Source organism: Cydia splendana, chromosome 14, assembly GCF_910591565.1.
Source record: "Cydia splendana chromosome 14, ilCydSple1.2, whole genome shotgun sequence".
Classification (NCBI taxonomy): Eukaryota; Metazoa; Arthropoda; class Insecta; order Lepidoptera; family Tortricidae; genus Cydia; species Cydia splendana.
Window position 1 is genome coordinate 8,916,530 of NC_085973.1, and position 16,800 is coordinate 8,933,329.

The 16,800-nt window shown below is 35.6% G+C and overlaps 1 protein-coding gene and 1 long non-coding RNA gene across 2 annotated transcripts in view; one reads left to right on the forward strand and one right to left on the reverse strand.

The window, feature by feature from the left end:
* The window catches only part of LOC134796693 (uncharacterized), a 29,754-nt gene that overhangs the window by 10,595 nt on the left and 2,359 nt on the right, over positions 1-16,800 (forward strand). The window contains exons 2-5 of the mRNA XM_063768863.1: positions 13,955-14,134; positions 14,523-14,644; positions 15,307-15,547; positions 16,526-16,788. Of these exons, the coding sequence (XP_063624933.1) occupies positions 13,955-14,134; positions 14,523-14,644; positions 15,307-15,547; positions 16,526-16,788 (806 nt within the window). The remainder of the gene's footprint in view (positions 1-13,954; positions 14,135-14,522; positions 14,645-15,306; positions 15,548-16,525; positions 16,789-16,800) is intronic.
* Positions 9,440-16,800, reverse strand: part of LOC134796812 (uncharacterized) — a 293,974-nt gene continuing 286,613 nt past the window's right edge. Inside the window, exons 2-3 of the long non-coding RNA XR_010144995.1 lie at positions 10,210-10,318; positions 9,440-10,153 (exon numbers count right to left, since the gene is read on the reverse strand). This is a non-coding gene — a long non-coding RNA (uncharacterized LOC134796812). The remainder of the gene's footprint in view (positions 10,154-10,209; positions 10,319-16,800) is intronic.

Genomic DNA, 16,800 nt, shown 5'->3' on the forward strand with positions numbered 1-16,800 from the left:
ACCAAATGGACGACCGGGGTCATATCTCTATCTCTTTCACCCTACCTTCGACTACGCGAGCGTGAATGAGAAGTTAAGATATGTTACTCGGCACAGACATAGAAGTGACAGAGCTTGAAAGAGCCACCCTGTAAACGTGTGCAGAGTAAGCTTGGACGGACTCTAGTAGATGTTATTACTTACATCTATACTTTCATGGCATTGAGTGTCCAATTAGCAAATGAGGTTCGTCGAGGTTTATATAGAGGAGATTATCGATTCGATTTTCTATCAAGTGAGCTTTATGTAATGTCTGTGCGGAAAGAGAAAAGTCGTAGAATGTATTGGACGCTATACATTTCACGACTCTTCTCTTTCCGCACAGACATAGAACACATATAGGTACAACTAAGATAAAGCTTCTAAATATGTATATGTATAAGTATACCTATTTATATTTCTTCTACACTGTACAAAAAATTGACAAGAACATATTTTATTTAAAACATTAGAACTGAATTAAATCTGTACGTTTACGATCCTCAAATATAGTTACTCTAATTATTTGGCCTAAATTCGCTGAGAAAATTAATGTTCCTCTTCAATCTAAGGGTTATCGCTTTGAAAGTAGAATACCAGAACACACTAGAACATTTATTAAATTCTATAATTAAAAATACCTACTTCATCTGTTTGGGTGTATCAAACAACCTAGTTGATAAAGTGTACAATTTTATATAGTTAAGTGCGAACACCAAACCTCGTGCATGTTTGTGCGATTCTGAGGGCCTACCGCCGAAGTTCGCCAATTGCGGGCATCTTTCTCAGTCGCTCGTGGTCGCTCTAATTACGCCTTAATTGGAGTAAAAGAGTTAGCTGCCCGCAATTTGAGAACTTTGGTGTTCGCGGTAGGCCCTCTGGCCTCCAATGGCGTTCAATCCCTGGGCTGTCCGATTGCCCGAACGTCCGATCTTGGCTCCTCTACACGATGGGCCAACGCCAAGGGACGCATTTATGCGTTAGAGGGAGCAAGTGATATTGCTATCTCATTCTACCGCATGGCTGCGTCCCTTGGAGTGGCCGGCGTTGGCCCATCGTGTAGAGGAGCCAATAGCTGTGTACCAATAAAGTCAATGCCCCTATTGGCTTTTGGTATCCAAAATGCAGTTCAGAAAGAGCATTTAGTTGTTTATTTTATCAATCTGAGTATTTCTCCTGTTCGAAACAACTTTAAAAGTATCGTTTTTTTTTGGAATTGGCAGCAAGCCGATCTTCAATCGAAGATTACGCGGAAATTTCTAGATCTGCATTAAAATTCTGCTGTCACCTGAGGAAGACATAAGGAAAACAGAGGCCAGTACAGCGAAACGTCCTAGGCTAGCTTTGGAACTGACCAGAATTTAAATTAGGCTTTCCTCTTTGAAGATAGCGAACGGTGCGAATCCAAAACTTGCGAACTGATAGTGTGACCTTGACCTTATTTAAAAATCGCTAGCACAATGGTGATAAGAAAAGAATAAATGAACACGCCAGTAAAAAAACCCTTATTTGTTTATAACAAAATGGTATGAAATTTATTAAGTTAAAGTATTACTAAAAACAAGTAATAAACAACAAACAATAAAAAGCCTTAAAATAAAAATTACTAACTAAAATTAAAAAAAAAACAACGTGGCAATGCTGCCAGCCTTCGGGGCACGCTGCCAATAGACGGCGATTTGGGGCATCTACCTATTTAGTTTATAACGAAATGTTTTATACGTACCTACTTATAAATATAGGTATTGGTTTTAAAGAAAAGGTAAGAGGCACTTGAGGCTGTGAACCAAATCATAATAACTAGGTACCTATAAAAATAGTTTAATACTTTTAAAATAGGTTTGCAGGAGAGGTCAGACTCCTCTGAAGGCCTGTAGCTTACCTACTAACCGTAATGTGATAATTCTGGCTAACGACTATTCTAAAAATAAAAATATATGCCCATATGTAATAAAAATAAAATATTCAGCAACTGCGAAGCTAAACGATTCAAAAGGAGTTTAATTGACAATGCAAGCACAATTTGTCGCGCGAGTGTCAACACTCAAAGCAAATACGACTGAGGCCGCGTCGTGCTTTCAGAATTAGCCGTTGATATGTCCCCAATGGGTATTAACGTGTCTGATCTCAGTTCCTGGTAAAATTTACACAAAAATCTTCGACTGACAAAAGTATAATTATCAAGACGATAAAGGGTTGACAACCATAAGATAGGTAATAGTATATTGTAAACCAAAGGATGAAAAGCACCCATTACTGACAAGATACATATTTTGAGCAGAATACTTACCTGTATGTGTATATTATAGTTCGAGTCGAGAGTTAAACACTCTACTTTTCATTACAAATACAAGGAAAGTAAAATACATATGAATTTTACGAAACATGACAAAAAGTAGGTATAATCTTTTAGTAATTCTTGAGGTATTTTCACTGAACAATTTAGGTAATCTACGGAATCGGGAGTTCAATATCATGATGTACCTAAATTATGTACTACTGGTACTTTCTTGGATCCGGCCTCCCTTAGACTGGCGACTGGTTTGCGACTCGGGGTTTCGGTGTGTACGCCACACATATGCTCTTGTGGCACGGACGTGGACCGACTGGGACACCACGGATTATCTTGTCAAAAAAGTGCAGGCCGTTTTTCGAGACATGCGTCGCTTAATGACATAGTCCGTCGGTCTCTTGCCACCATCAATGTGCCTGCTCTTCTTGAGCCGACTGGCATTATCAGAGATGATGGCAAGAGGCCCGATGGAGTGTCCTTAGTTCCTTGGAGGTTGGGACGGATGTTGGTGTGGGATGCTACCTGCGTAGACACACTGGCACCGTCCCACCTCCAACGGACTACTGTAAAAGCGGGCGGAGCGGCGGAAAGCGCCGAAATTCTAAAACGTAACAAATATAAGAGCCTCGGTAGAGAGTACCATTTTGTACCATTTGGAGTTGAAACTCTAGGTCCATGGGGTCCCAGCGCGCATAAGTTGTTCGCAGAAATCGCGAAGCGTCTGGTTGACGTAACTGGTGACCGAAGAGCTGGCGGCTACCTCGCACAACGTATCAGCATTGCGATACAGCGAGGAAATGCCGCCAGCATCCTTGGTACAATGCCTCAAGGGCCTATTTTAGATTTAAGCTAGCTTTTAATTTAGTTTAGTAGTACCACTGTATATATATTGTATGTAAATAAATGATTTAAAAAAATTATGTAACATATCCATTTAAAAACGATTTTTAGGGTTCCGTACCCAAAGGGTAAAACGGGACCCTATTACTAAGACTCCGCTGTCCGTCCGTCAGTCCGTCCGTCCGTCTGTCACCAGGCTGTATCTCACGAACCGTGATAGCTAGACAGTTGAAATTTTCACAGATGATGTATTCCTGTTGCCGCTATAACAACAAATACTAAAAACAGAATAAAATAAAGATTTAAGTGGGGCTCCCATACAACAAACGTGATTTTTGACCGAAGTTAAGCAACGTCGGGCGGGGTCAGTACTTGGATGGGTGGCCGTTTTTTTTTGCCGTTTTTTGCATTATGGTACGGAACCCTTCGTGCGCGAGTCCGACTCGCACTTGCCCAGTTTTTATTGCTAATTGTAAACAAAATAAAAAATCGGAATTAGTACTTTAGTACTTTCAACCCGCTTCACTTCATAGATAAATAAACAATTAGCCACTATCAGAGCATAAAAAATTAAAAAGTAATAGTTCCAGTGAAGTAAAATGCTAGTCTGGTGGCAAAAAGGTGTCAATAATTAGAAAGATGGGATGAATTATCCACCATACGCTATTAAAACTATTATACGATATAAAATTATATCGTATTGCTAGGTAAAACAAATACGATGTAGCAGTATATACCGGGTGTGGCCTGTAATACGAGCAAAAAATTAAACTGTAGGCTGTACTCCTCATACTGACCAACATTTTTTCAGCAACTTTTAAAAATAACTTGTGGTTTGATTTTTAATACAATTTAAAGTTTATTCTAAGACGCAATGTATTGCGAATTTTGTTATGTTTAAGGCGTGACAAGCAACGTCAATCTCAATGATATGGCTTGGCGATGGCGTCCATTGAAGATATTATTTATTTTGTATGAATATTTTTAAAAGTTGTTGAACAAAAGTATCACCGTTTGAGGAGTACAATCTATGTTTTAATTATTTGCTCGTGTTACAGGCCACACCCGGTATATGTCACGAACGTCAACACGGTAGGTAATTTAAGAAACAATCAAACAATTACTTTTGCAAACACATAGGTAGATTACCTATTAACCAAGTAATTATAGCTATGTCACGATCTTAATAATTACAAGAGTAGTAAAAGTAAATTAGTAGCACGTCAAAAAAATGCAAAGATAAATTAATAGGCATGCAATATTCACAAGTGGAAAGTAAAATTATGTGAAGATCAAAAGCTATGACAAAGTATAAGACCAACTGCAAGCAATAACTGACGCCACAGTTCTTTCTATTTTGTTACCTACTCTCATGTTCTCTATAGCAATTTAATGTGTATGTATGACGTTTACTCGTGTGCGGCTTTCCTGTAGACATCTCAAAAAAATTGTATTTTAGTTTTTTTATGATTTTAGGTAGTTCCATTTCATAACTTTAACGATAGACACAAAATCCCTCCTCGTCTCGTAGTCCCTCGTAGTTGGGGTGAAATGGGATTTCATACAAAAGGTGATTTTGAAACGTTGTTGAATCGATTTTTTTTATTATGAATATTACTATAGCTCCATTTGTAACAGGAATACATTATTTAGGTAACATTTATTAATAAAATTAAGTTTGCATAAAATGTTAAAATAAAATGTTATCGAGGGGTCCATATTGGGTTGCATACAATTTTAAGTCATATCTTTGTTGCGCATAACAACTTGTGTCATAATCATCATTGCGCATACAAATGAAAAGTCATATTATATTGTGTCATACATTTTTAGCCATAATATTTGATGACATACTCAGCAGTTGTCATATATTTTTTGTGCATATAGTTTTAATTATAATGAATCAGATGTCATACCAGCTAAAAGCATATTTATCGATACTTAATAATGTTTTTACGTATAATGTTTTGTAGCCTAATAATTTTCAACCATAATGGTTTAAGGCAGCGGTCGGCAACCTTTTTTGCGTAGTTTTAGTAGCGTAGTTTATGAGTAAGTTGACGCGGGCCGCACTTTGTTAATATTTATGACTTTATCAGACATTGTCGTTTCTCAATATTACATAGCCAGAGAGGCTCGCAGGCCGCAAGTGACAGTTTCAAGTTGCCGACCGCTGGTTTTAGGCATACTTAGTTATTGATAGCCCTTATCTCCGTCCAAAAACAATTCGACGGAGCCCCGCTCACGCGGGGCTCCTATTTCTGCGTAGTTTGCCCTTCGGGCATCTAAAGAAACCTAACGAACCTAACCTATACCTACTATTTGAATAAATCTCATATCTATGATTAATTTCTTTTATAAAACCGTTTCTCCTAGGGAGGAGGAGGGGGCTCCTCTCCTTGGATCTCCTCTTTTATGGTCGTTCTGTGGTTATGATTATGACTAAAGTAATATTTGCTTCATAGGTGGGTCACAACCATAGGTAGGTACATATTTATTATTCATGCTTTGTAACATTTATGAAAAAAACATTATGACCACTACAAATATGACTTATTTTTTTTATGTCTATATTAATACTATGCACTGCGATACTTCGAACGAAAAACAATTATGGATATCAAGCAGATGACTTGAAATGTTATGCGAATTAAATTAATGACAATAAAAAATATGTCATAACTCATTTATAACAAAAATCCAGTTATGCTCAGGAATAATTCTGACTAAAGATTTTTATGATTTACAATTTTATGAATAAAGTGTTATGACAATTAAAAATATGACAAAAGTTGTTATGCGACCAGAGGGAGTCCCGTTATCGAGGTTTGAATGTCAGTTTTGTCCCTACTCACCCCATTTTACGGTATTTGCAAACACAATAATTAAAAATACTTAAGAACTAAGAAATAAATTAGCAGTAACAACGAACGACGAACAAATAGTGCACTGCCTTATGGGAATATAGTACAGATTCGGAAACCGCTACCAACTTTTAGTATGTTGTTGGGCATGGCATTGGGTCTCCAAAACTGCCGGGAGACAGCGGCGCCGGCCATCTACTTTAGCGGAATGACGTCATCAAAATGACTCCCGCCTCGTTGCGAATATTGCATATAGTACCCAAACTATGCATGGCACATAATAGTGTGGGGTATTAAATGAAAGCCAATTAAATATGCTATATTTCATTTATACAGTGTGTAACAGCATATAGCTACGCGTAACAGCGTGTAGCTGTGTATGTATATACAGCAGTTTAAGAGCCATTTACAAAAAAATCAAAATGATGTAAAAAAATATTCCATTATTTGGGTTTTACAACCAAACCAAAAGTCGGACGTTAAAGCAATGTACTACTAAATTAAAGACAACGTCTGAAGCAATACACTGATATCAATAACATCAAAATTGGACCAAATATGTGGAAATTATGCAGCAAAATGTAGGTATTTGCCAGTACAAATGGGACTCCCTCTGGTCGCATAACAACTTTTGTCATATTTTTAATTTGTTATGCATAAAATTGTAAGTCATAAAAATCTTTAGTCAGAATTATTCCTGAGCATAACTGGGATTTTGTCATAAATGAGTTATGTCATAATTTTTATAGTCATTAATTTAATTCGCATACAATTTGAAGTCATCTGCTTGATATCCATAATTGTTTTTCGTTCGAAGTATTGCAGTGCAAAGTATTAATATAGACATAAAAAATTAAGTCATACAATATTATATTTAGTGGTCATAATATGTTTTTTTTTTTCATAAATTTTACACAGCATTAATAATAAATATGTATGGTTGTGAGCAACCTATGAAGCCAATATTACTTTAGTCATAAATGTCATAATCATAACCACACAAAGACCGTATAAAAGAGGAGATCGAAGGAGAGGAGCCCCCTCCAGTGGGAGAAATGGTTTTATAAATTAAACTAATCAGAATAGGTAGTTTAGGTTCGTTAGGTTTCTTTAGATGCCCGAAGGGCAAACTACGCAGAAATAGGAGCCCCGCGTGAGCGGGGCTCCGTCGAATTAAGTGTTTGGACGGAGATTAGGGAAAAGGTTTTTTTCGAGGAGTTGTTGAGAGGCTAAAATACGTTTCTTAAATTATTTATGTAAACCATTATGGTTGAAAATTATTAAACTACAAAACTTTATACGTAAAAACATTATAAGCAGGTATCGATAAATATGCTTTTAGCTGGTATGACATAATGACATTTGATTAATTATAATCAAAACCTATATGCACAAAAAATATATGACAACTGCTGAGTATGTCATCAAATATTATGCCTAAAAATGTAATATGACTTTTCATTTGTATGCGCAATGATGATTATGACACAAGTTGTTATGCGCATCAAAGATATGAGCAGTGTTGCCAGGGCTCTGGAGTCGTAAGTTACGTTTCGTTTCCGTAAAAGTCACGTTTTTGCTGCTTAAGTCACATTTTTATAATATAGTATGGGTAGGTTATTTTATAGGTTTTTGCCTCACATGTGGATAAAATGCAACTTTTCTTATCAGTTTTTGAACACTCAAGAGAGCCTTTACCAGGTGTGGTGAAAATGAAATAGCCACTCCAGATTTTTTTTGCAGTATTCAAAGAAAAAATTAACTGAACCTACGGTCGACGATATATTCCAAACATTTACGTTGATACGAAATCTTAATAAAAAAAGTCGGCTATTTGCGAGTCGGACTCGCATTCCAAGGGTTCCGAGTCCGACTCACGCTTGACTGCATATTTCTAATAGGTTTTCCTGTCATTATATAGATGGTCAAGCAAATCATGTCAGTAAAAAAAGGCGCGAAATTCAAATTTCCTATGGGACGATATCCCTTCGCGCCTACATTTTTCAAATTTGCCGCCTTTTTCTACTGACAAGATCTGCTTGACCAAGTATAGGTAATGAACTATTTTATATATTTTTTTCAGAATTTTAAACCCAGTAGTTTTGGAAATAAAGGGAACATGGTCATTTTTTGGCTATTTTCTTAAATAACTTCTAAACTATTAATTTTAAAACACATAATTTTTTAATTAAATATACTTTCCAAAAGTGGCCTCCATGTTTTCAGATAGGTAGGTTTTTTAGACATATAAGCATGCGTTTATTAGATAACCGCACGAGACATTTTTGTACACCTGCATAGTTGGTAAAACATAGAGATCAATGTATGTATATTTATGTACCTACCATCTTTCGTGTAACCTATGTTTAACAAAATAAATGAAACTGAAACATGTTTAAAATTCATTTGCTTACGTAAGATGTCCATCTTTGGGTCACGAATTTACATATGTGTACCAAATTTCAACTTACTTGGTTCAGTACTTTTGGAGAAAATGGGCTGTGACAGACGGACGCACGAGTGATCCTATAAGGGTTCCGTTTTCTCCTTTTGAGGTACGAAACCTTAATAATAATCAAAGTTTTCTTACCTATCTATCGAATCGTAAACGAATTCGGAAAAAAACACTGTTATCTTCACAGATGTAGTGCAAGCAACGATTCATTTAATGGCATCTGTACTTACTCAACTTGCGGCATTCATTATTCATTAAACTTAATCAAAAGAAAATAAAAAAGTATATGCGTAAATAATTTACCCCCGGATAAAAATAACACAGTAATGATTTTTGAGCACTCATAAATCTCAAAATAACTGATGTAGTGCAATGATTAGTATAGATAGGTACAAACTAAAATAAATCATTCATTACACTAAAAAAGTAACTACTAGGTATACTATCAAACTAAATAACACTGTCATATCAAGGTAACAAGTCTCATTTTGCCACGACTATTATAATAAACATGATGGTGGATGTAACGTCAAAGTAACAGTGCAAGTGTCAACTTGGGTGCGTTCACTGCGTTCCTAAATAATACGAATTGCAGAACTAAACTTGTACAAAATTCGACTAGCTTAAAAAGTCACAAAAATTGCCTCATGATCGAAAGACACGCACATGTCACACGAGAAGGCGAAAAGTCACGAAAAATGTGACTTTTGTGACCATCTGGCAACACTGGATATGAGCTAAACTTGTATGCAACCCAATATGGACCCAGTACCATTGCATTAAAGTAAAAACAATCCAAATTGGTTATTTTCAGGATAATCCGCGTAAGCTTCTAGTATATTATTAGCAATATGACCTGGGTTCTAAAACTGCCGGGAGACCATCTCTATTGTCAATGGGTAACAAATAATGACGTCATACAAATAATCACTGCAATTTCGTAAAATGTAAATTATAGCTATACTATGAGTCACACATACATGTGTGTTACATGTAGTGAAAGGTTATTAGATTTATTATGATTCACTTAAACATTATTTGTAAAAAAAATGTATGGTTTAAGAGCTAGAAACAAAGAAATACCACTTTTTATGGAAAAAGTAGATGTATATCGATTTTATAGCTAAACTAAAATCGACAATAAAATGTTGCGTATAGTATTTAAAAAAACAGTTATTCATCTATACATCACAACTTAAATTTTAAATTTCTGATAAAAACTGTGGAAGTTGTCGAAAAAAAACTAAAGCGCGCCGACAATTCTACCTTAATGCGCTCATATTATGCAAAGAATAGTTCTAATTATCGAGTATTAAATGAATGAACATTACATAAAATACATGAAAATGACATTTTCAAATGGAATCCTAATTTAAAAAAAATGAATTTGCTTTAATAAGTGAGCAAGATACTGTTTCTTTAAGTACCTAATCTCCTCCTTTGAAAGTCGGTTAAAATGGGGCTTTTGTGACCTGGGCTACAAAGACAAATAAATTGACACCTCATTTATCAAAATCAGTTCAGTAGTTTCATGCAAACAGTACCTACACATGCACGCATAGATAGCAAATTCTGCCGTAGTCGGGCAAAAAATTTAAATTAAATAATTAGACCTTTACTATTATGGCCTGGCGTGGCTTGGCATCTAACGTTGAAACCCTCAGGCCGTAGATGTTAGCAAGTCTAGCGGGCGTCGCCTCGATGAGTTAGCAAGATGCCTTATGGAGGCTTCGAATGACCAGAGGGCTGACCTGTATTTCGGAGGATCAGAGGGAAAATTCTGCCAGCCTTCTCAGCTCAGCCTTGAAACCCTTGCACCACTCAAGATTCCACTTTTCGAATTACTCGCTACGCTCGTAGTTAAATTTTGCTTCTATATAAGGCTAATTGAGGCTTAAATATATAATTATGCATCCCATAAGTGAACTGCATAAGCCTCTATAAGGCATTTTGTATTAGGCATGTACCTACTTACTGGTACGTAACTTTATATTTCTCTAATAGTGTAGCGTTAGGCCATGATAATAAGAGTCTGTTTCATTTTAATATTTTACTACGGCACGAACTGCTATTTGCGTATGTAATTATAGATTGTTTACATGAAACTACTGAACTGATTTTGATAAATGAGGTGTCAATTTATTTGTCTTTGTAGCCCAGGTCACAAAAGCCACATTTTAACCGACTTTCAAAGGAGGAGATTAGGTACTTAAAGAAACAGTATCTTGCTTATTTATCAAGCAAATTCATTTTTTTTAATTAAGATTCCATTCGAAAATGTCGTTTTTATGTATTTTATGTAATGTTCATTCATTTAACTCGATAATTAGAACTATTCTTTGCATAATATGAACGCATTAAGGTAGAATTGTTGGCGCGCTTTAGTTTTTTTTCCACAACTTCCACAGTTTTTATCGGAAATTTAAAATTTAAGCTGTGATGTATAGTTAAATAACTGGTTTTTTAAATATTATACGCAACATTTTATTGACGATTTTAGTTTAGCTATAAAATCGATATACATCTTTTTTTTTCCATATAAAGTGGTATTTCTTTGTTTCTAGCTCTTAAACCATACATTTTTTTGCAAACAATGTTTAGGTGAATCATAATAAATTTAATAACCTTTCATAACATGTACACACATGTATATGTGAATCATAGTATAGCTACAAATTACATTTTACGAAATTCGGCAGTGATTATTTGTATGACGTCATTATTTGTTACTCATTGACAATAGAGATGGTCTCCCGGCAGTTTTAGAACCCAGGTCATATTGCTAATAACATACTAGAAGCTTACGCGGATTATCCTGAAAATGACCAATTTGGATTTTTTTTACTTTAATGCATTTGTACTGGCAAATACCTACATTTTGCTGCATAATTTCCACATATTTGGTCCAATTTTGATTTTATTGATATCAATGTATGGCTTCAGACGTCGTTTTTAATTTTTTAGTACATTGCTTTAACGTCCGACTTTTGGTTTGGTTGTAAAACCCAAATAATAGAATATTTTTTTACATCGTTTTGATTTTTTTGTAAATGGCTCTTAGACTGCTGTATACTTTGGTACACACTGTATAAATGAAATATAGCATATTTAATTGGCTTTCATTCGATACCCCACACTATTATGTGCCTTACATAGTTTGGGTGCAATATGCAATATTCGCAACGAGGCGGGAGTCATTTTGATGACGTCATTCCGCTGAAGTAGATGGCCGGCGCCGCTGTCTCCCGGCAGTTTTGGAGACCCAATACCATGCCCAACAACATACTAAAAGTTGGGAGCGGTTTCCGTATCTGAACTATCTCTTCGACCGTTTCCCATAAGGCATAGTACTAAAATATGACCATTGAAAGAAGCGGGTGTCCCATTCGCGTGCTTTTCGCCAAACGCCCTTGATGGTGCTCTTGACAGTGACTGCAACCTCGAAACCACAATGAAATCAGCACAATATCGTAAATAGGTTTTATGTTCAAGTAATGGTAATCACGGGACAATGAAGACACTCCTTCAAACCGCTATAAAACGGATCAATAGGGACATTTAGCATTAAATCTGAATAATTACTTCCGTGACCGCAAATGACCCTTTGACGGCATTTAATTCAATAATTCTGAAAAATACGTAGGGTAATGATGCGTGTCTAGTAAACATGCGTTCTATAGAAATGTCTCCGATATATGTCCTTCTTACTTATCCACTGCCGATGTTTTCAAAGTACCTATTGAGAATTTTGCTTAACGTAAATGAGCGTTTCTTTTATTTTTTGGCATTTTTATATATTGTTACCTTTTTTGCCACTTTTGTGTTATTTCTACTCAGAATCACGAACTCTTTCGATCCTAATGGGATAAAAAAAATTCCCAGAGTTTTTTTTCCTATTGTGTTACCATTTCCCCATATACTTTGTATGTCGGTAACAAAAAGGAAAGTTTGAAACATGTATGGAAATTTTAGGACACTTTTTTTCTCCTATAAGGATGTAAAGGACTCGCGATCCTTATAAGAAATAACACAAAAGTGGCAAAAAAGGTCACAATATATAAGCAAAAAATAAAAGAAACGCTGAAATAGTGTATAAAATATAAGCTTAAAATTGAACGTAGTTTTCAAGCATCGCCTTTAGATGCAAACAATGCGGTTAAGAATGCGAAGGAAAATTATTCCCACTTGTGATAAAACAATTGAACTACATATACAATTGTCAATGCTGAAAAAATCTAATCTGTAAATACTTGTTGTCTTGTTTACATAAAGTACTTCATCGCCTCTAGTGGCGCATGGTTCACAAGCATTTGCTTCAATCAACTTCAAGTTTCTTATTAGTCCCCTTATCGAGGTATTCTATTTGGTTTGTACTTTACGATGTTACGTTCTCTCAATGGCTTCATGATCCGAAGTCAGTACTTTCCATTTCAAGGGCACACAAAAACTTGCTCTTTTTTGCTTGTAAACAGTGAGATTCTGCCAGGTTTTTTATTGGAATTAAACCAGTCAAAGAATTGATTGTATTCGGATCACCGCGAAGAATTCGACTAATTTGTGTGGAACAGTGCGTAAAATTGTCGTTTGTAAGAAGTGCAAGAAGTAATTACTGCCCTATATTTACTTTTTATCGCGTTTTAAAACCTTTTTGTTAGCTAGTCGTTTGATAATGCTACAAACGAGTATCTACCTACTTAATTTGATTACTATTACTTTGATTTAGTACAACCGCACTATGTTTAACGAATTCCTTAAAAATATAGGTCATTTATGTAACTTGTAATAAAACGATATTTAATTTAGACTGAAATAATAAAACCAAAACGTATTACCATAAAAAAATCATAGACACAGCTCTCGTCATCATTCATCGTCATCCAAACATACATATTACATATTTATATTGTATTAAAATTTAGTAGGTATTGACTACATGAAATATTCCGCAATATTAATATTTTAACAAGCGATAATCTAAATGAGCAGAAATTAGTTTAAATGGTCAGTAAGTTAACGTAACGATCGTTTGTCTTGATGAGCTTGACATGTGCGCATGCAAATTTCTACAGTGACTAACATTTCCTAATTGTTTAGGAGTGACGGCATTGATACTAATGATAGACTTTAACTTAGATGGGTACTTACTCATATGAGAGATTGAGAGATTGTGATAGATAGAAATAGATATCATTTTGATGTCACAGTGTAAGATTGAATATTTGGCTTCTTGGTCGTACTCTAACTATTTATTCCTTAGATATATTATATTTTGACAGTTTAAAATCATAAAAAATATGTTTGTAACCACCAACCAAGAGTTAGGTGGTGGTCGGTGCGGTCCCAGTACATGTCATCTTGAAACTTAAGTCATTGTCAATAGAGGTGACAGCAGGGTCGCATGTCGAGCACTAGTACTACCACCTTACTGTAATGTAGAAACGTAACAATGGTGTCTATTTAAACATTTCTCCTTAAAATTTTCAGATCTCCTCTACGAAAACTACATTCCAAACGATCCCGAGAAGCAGGAGGTCATCCTCCGCAAGCTCTCCGACTATTGCGGCAAGAGCGTCTTCAACTACACGACGGAAGATGCGGAACCACCAATCAAGTGGGACTTCTACCACTCTTTCTTCTTCTCTTACACCGTCGTCAGTACAATCGGTAAGGAAATTGTTATTTCTATAATTTAACAACGGATTAACGATATTGCATTCTTACCACCTTATTACTGATTCGGAACCCAGGATGCGCTATTTTCAACTGTGTCTCAGTCTAACCCACACAAACAAAATAAGTACTAAAAATATCTTAATTAGCTTAAACCAGTTAAACCTACCACACGTACTCTAACATTGCCCTGCGGAGGTTTTCGTGAGGGACTTCAGTCTGAGATTCTTCCAAAAATTAGTGTACAGAATTTTGAAGAGTCATGTGAGTTCCAAGCACCCATAAACTATAGTAACCACTTACCATCAGATGATCTGTAAGCTTATTTGCCATCGACATCGTATAAACACTATAAACCTAACTTAATTTAAATGACTTCCAGGTTACGGTAACCTGGCACCGACCACTCATCTCGGCCGCATTCTCATGATCTTCTACGGCCTGTTCGGTATCCCCATCAACGGTATCTTGCTCGCCAACCTTGGCGAATACTTCGGATTGCAGGTGAGATTGAATTATATAGTTATAATTTAAACTCGCTATCAATTTAATGAATAATACCTTCTGTCTTTACAAATAGTTACTGTTTATTAAGAATAAATATTGTTTAAGATAAATGTGACACAGAGCCAATGTATGACATTTTATAATTAAATAAATAAATAAATTCAATAAATAAATAAAAAACTTGTCAGGATGTCGCCATCGACGGATACGTCTGGGAGGACATCATGACATTTTATAGTTTTTTTGAGAAGAAGATGATAGAGAAGAAAACTTTTATTACTTTACTATACTTATAGGTTTTTCTTTTCCAATACAACAAGTAGTAGTAGGAATGTGTCAGGATAGGCATAAAAATCAAATTTATCACTAACTATAAGTATTTTTGGAGTCTTTGTGACCAATTTATGCATACCTGCCTACCCTTTAACATAACTTTTTCTAAACTTTAATATAACTTGTTATTATACCACCTTGCTATTATATCTTAAAACTAAAATAACGACAGGATTCCATATGCAGTTGTTAGTAGGTAGTAATTTTAATAGTGGCAATCACGCCAAAATAGTAAAACCCCTTTAATAAAATATGAGCAAAGGTATTACGGTCGTCATTTGTCAGTTAACCATTTGTTTTTAATTCGTGTTTTCTTCCATTTTCAGCTTATCTCAGTGTATCGCAAATACAAAAGACGGAACGAAAAACGAGCCAACAACTTGGGCTACTTCTTTCATAACCTTGGCATGCTGGGTCAAATCTTCCTATATCTGGTCCCAGGTTTCCTGTTCTTCATTTTCCTACCCGCCTGTATATTCGTGGTATTTGAGGGCTGGGATTACGTAGCGTCTATCTACTATGCCTTCGTTACACTCACTACTATTGGATTCGGTGATCTAGTTGCAGGTAACTAACTATTCTAACTATTATGAAGATTTTTTAAAGTTTACAGTTACTTGAAACAAATGCGAAATCTTATAGCAATACTCGTAAGACTACTCAACTGTAGTCCAGTAGAACGACTTATGGCCCAAAAGTATAATACATCATTAAATAGCGGTGGTGGCCGAGTGGATATGACGTCCAACTTTCAATCCGGAGGTCGCGGGTTCAAATCCTGGCTCGTACCAATTAATTTTTCGGAACTTATGTACGAAATATCATTTGATATTTACCGTTAGCTTTTCGGTGAAGGAAAACATCGTGAGGAAACCTGCATGCATCTGCGAAGAAATTCAAAGGTGTATTGTGAAGTCCCCAATCCGCATTGGGCTAGCGTGGAGACTATAGCCCAAGGCCGCTCGCGCATGAGAGGAGGCCTGTGCTCAGCAGTGGGACGTAAATAGGCTGAATTATTATTATATTATATTATATATATTTAAAAAAGGAGGCCGCTACGTACTGTATTGTGTATTTAAGTACCTGTTGAATACATCAAACTAGTTTTTATGTTACCGGATTCGTCCATCTATGCGTCAAAAGTTTAAACGGCCGTTTTTGTTTTGTCTGAAATAGGCTGAAATTATTTATTTTTAAATAAATAAAAATAAAGTAGGTACCATATTGATACTATTTGATACTTTGTACCAAAAAAAATCAGACAAAATATGAAAACAAAGCTTTGGAATACCAAACCTATAAATTTTCAATTTTCAATCGTCAATAAATATTTCGTGTAAGATAAGCGCCTTCAGTAAGACTTAATCAAATACATTTTCTAGTAGGTATAAATCTCGGCTCAATTACGAGCTTTTGTAGTAGGCATGCGAGTAGTTGAAAGGTTTTACAGATGATACACACATCGATTAAACACTTTTAATTTCCTAGTGGGCTCGACATAAAATTACCTCTCTTTACTTACAATAATCCGTATTATATTTTTAGGTACCGTCAACAATGGCTTTGCAAACGGCTATTTCATCACTTACCAAATATTCCTAATTTTCTGGATTACCTTCGGCCTCGGCTACATCGTGATGTTGCTGGGATTCATCACCAGCGGCATGAGATCAGAATCTGTCCATCGCTTGGAGCAAAAATTCGCCAATCAGTTCAAATCAACACAAAATAGGATCCTTCAAGGCTTTACTAAGGATATGGCCGTGATAAGGAAGATCATAAACGAAGCCAATCTAATAAAACTAAAGGTTGGTTTGTTT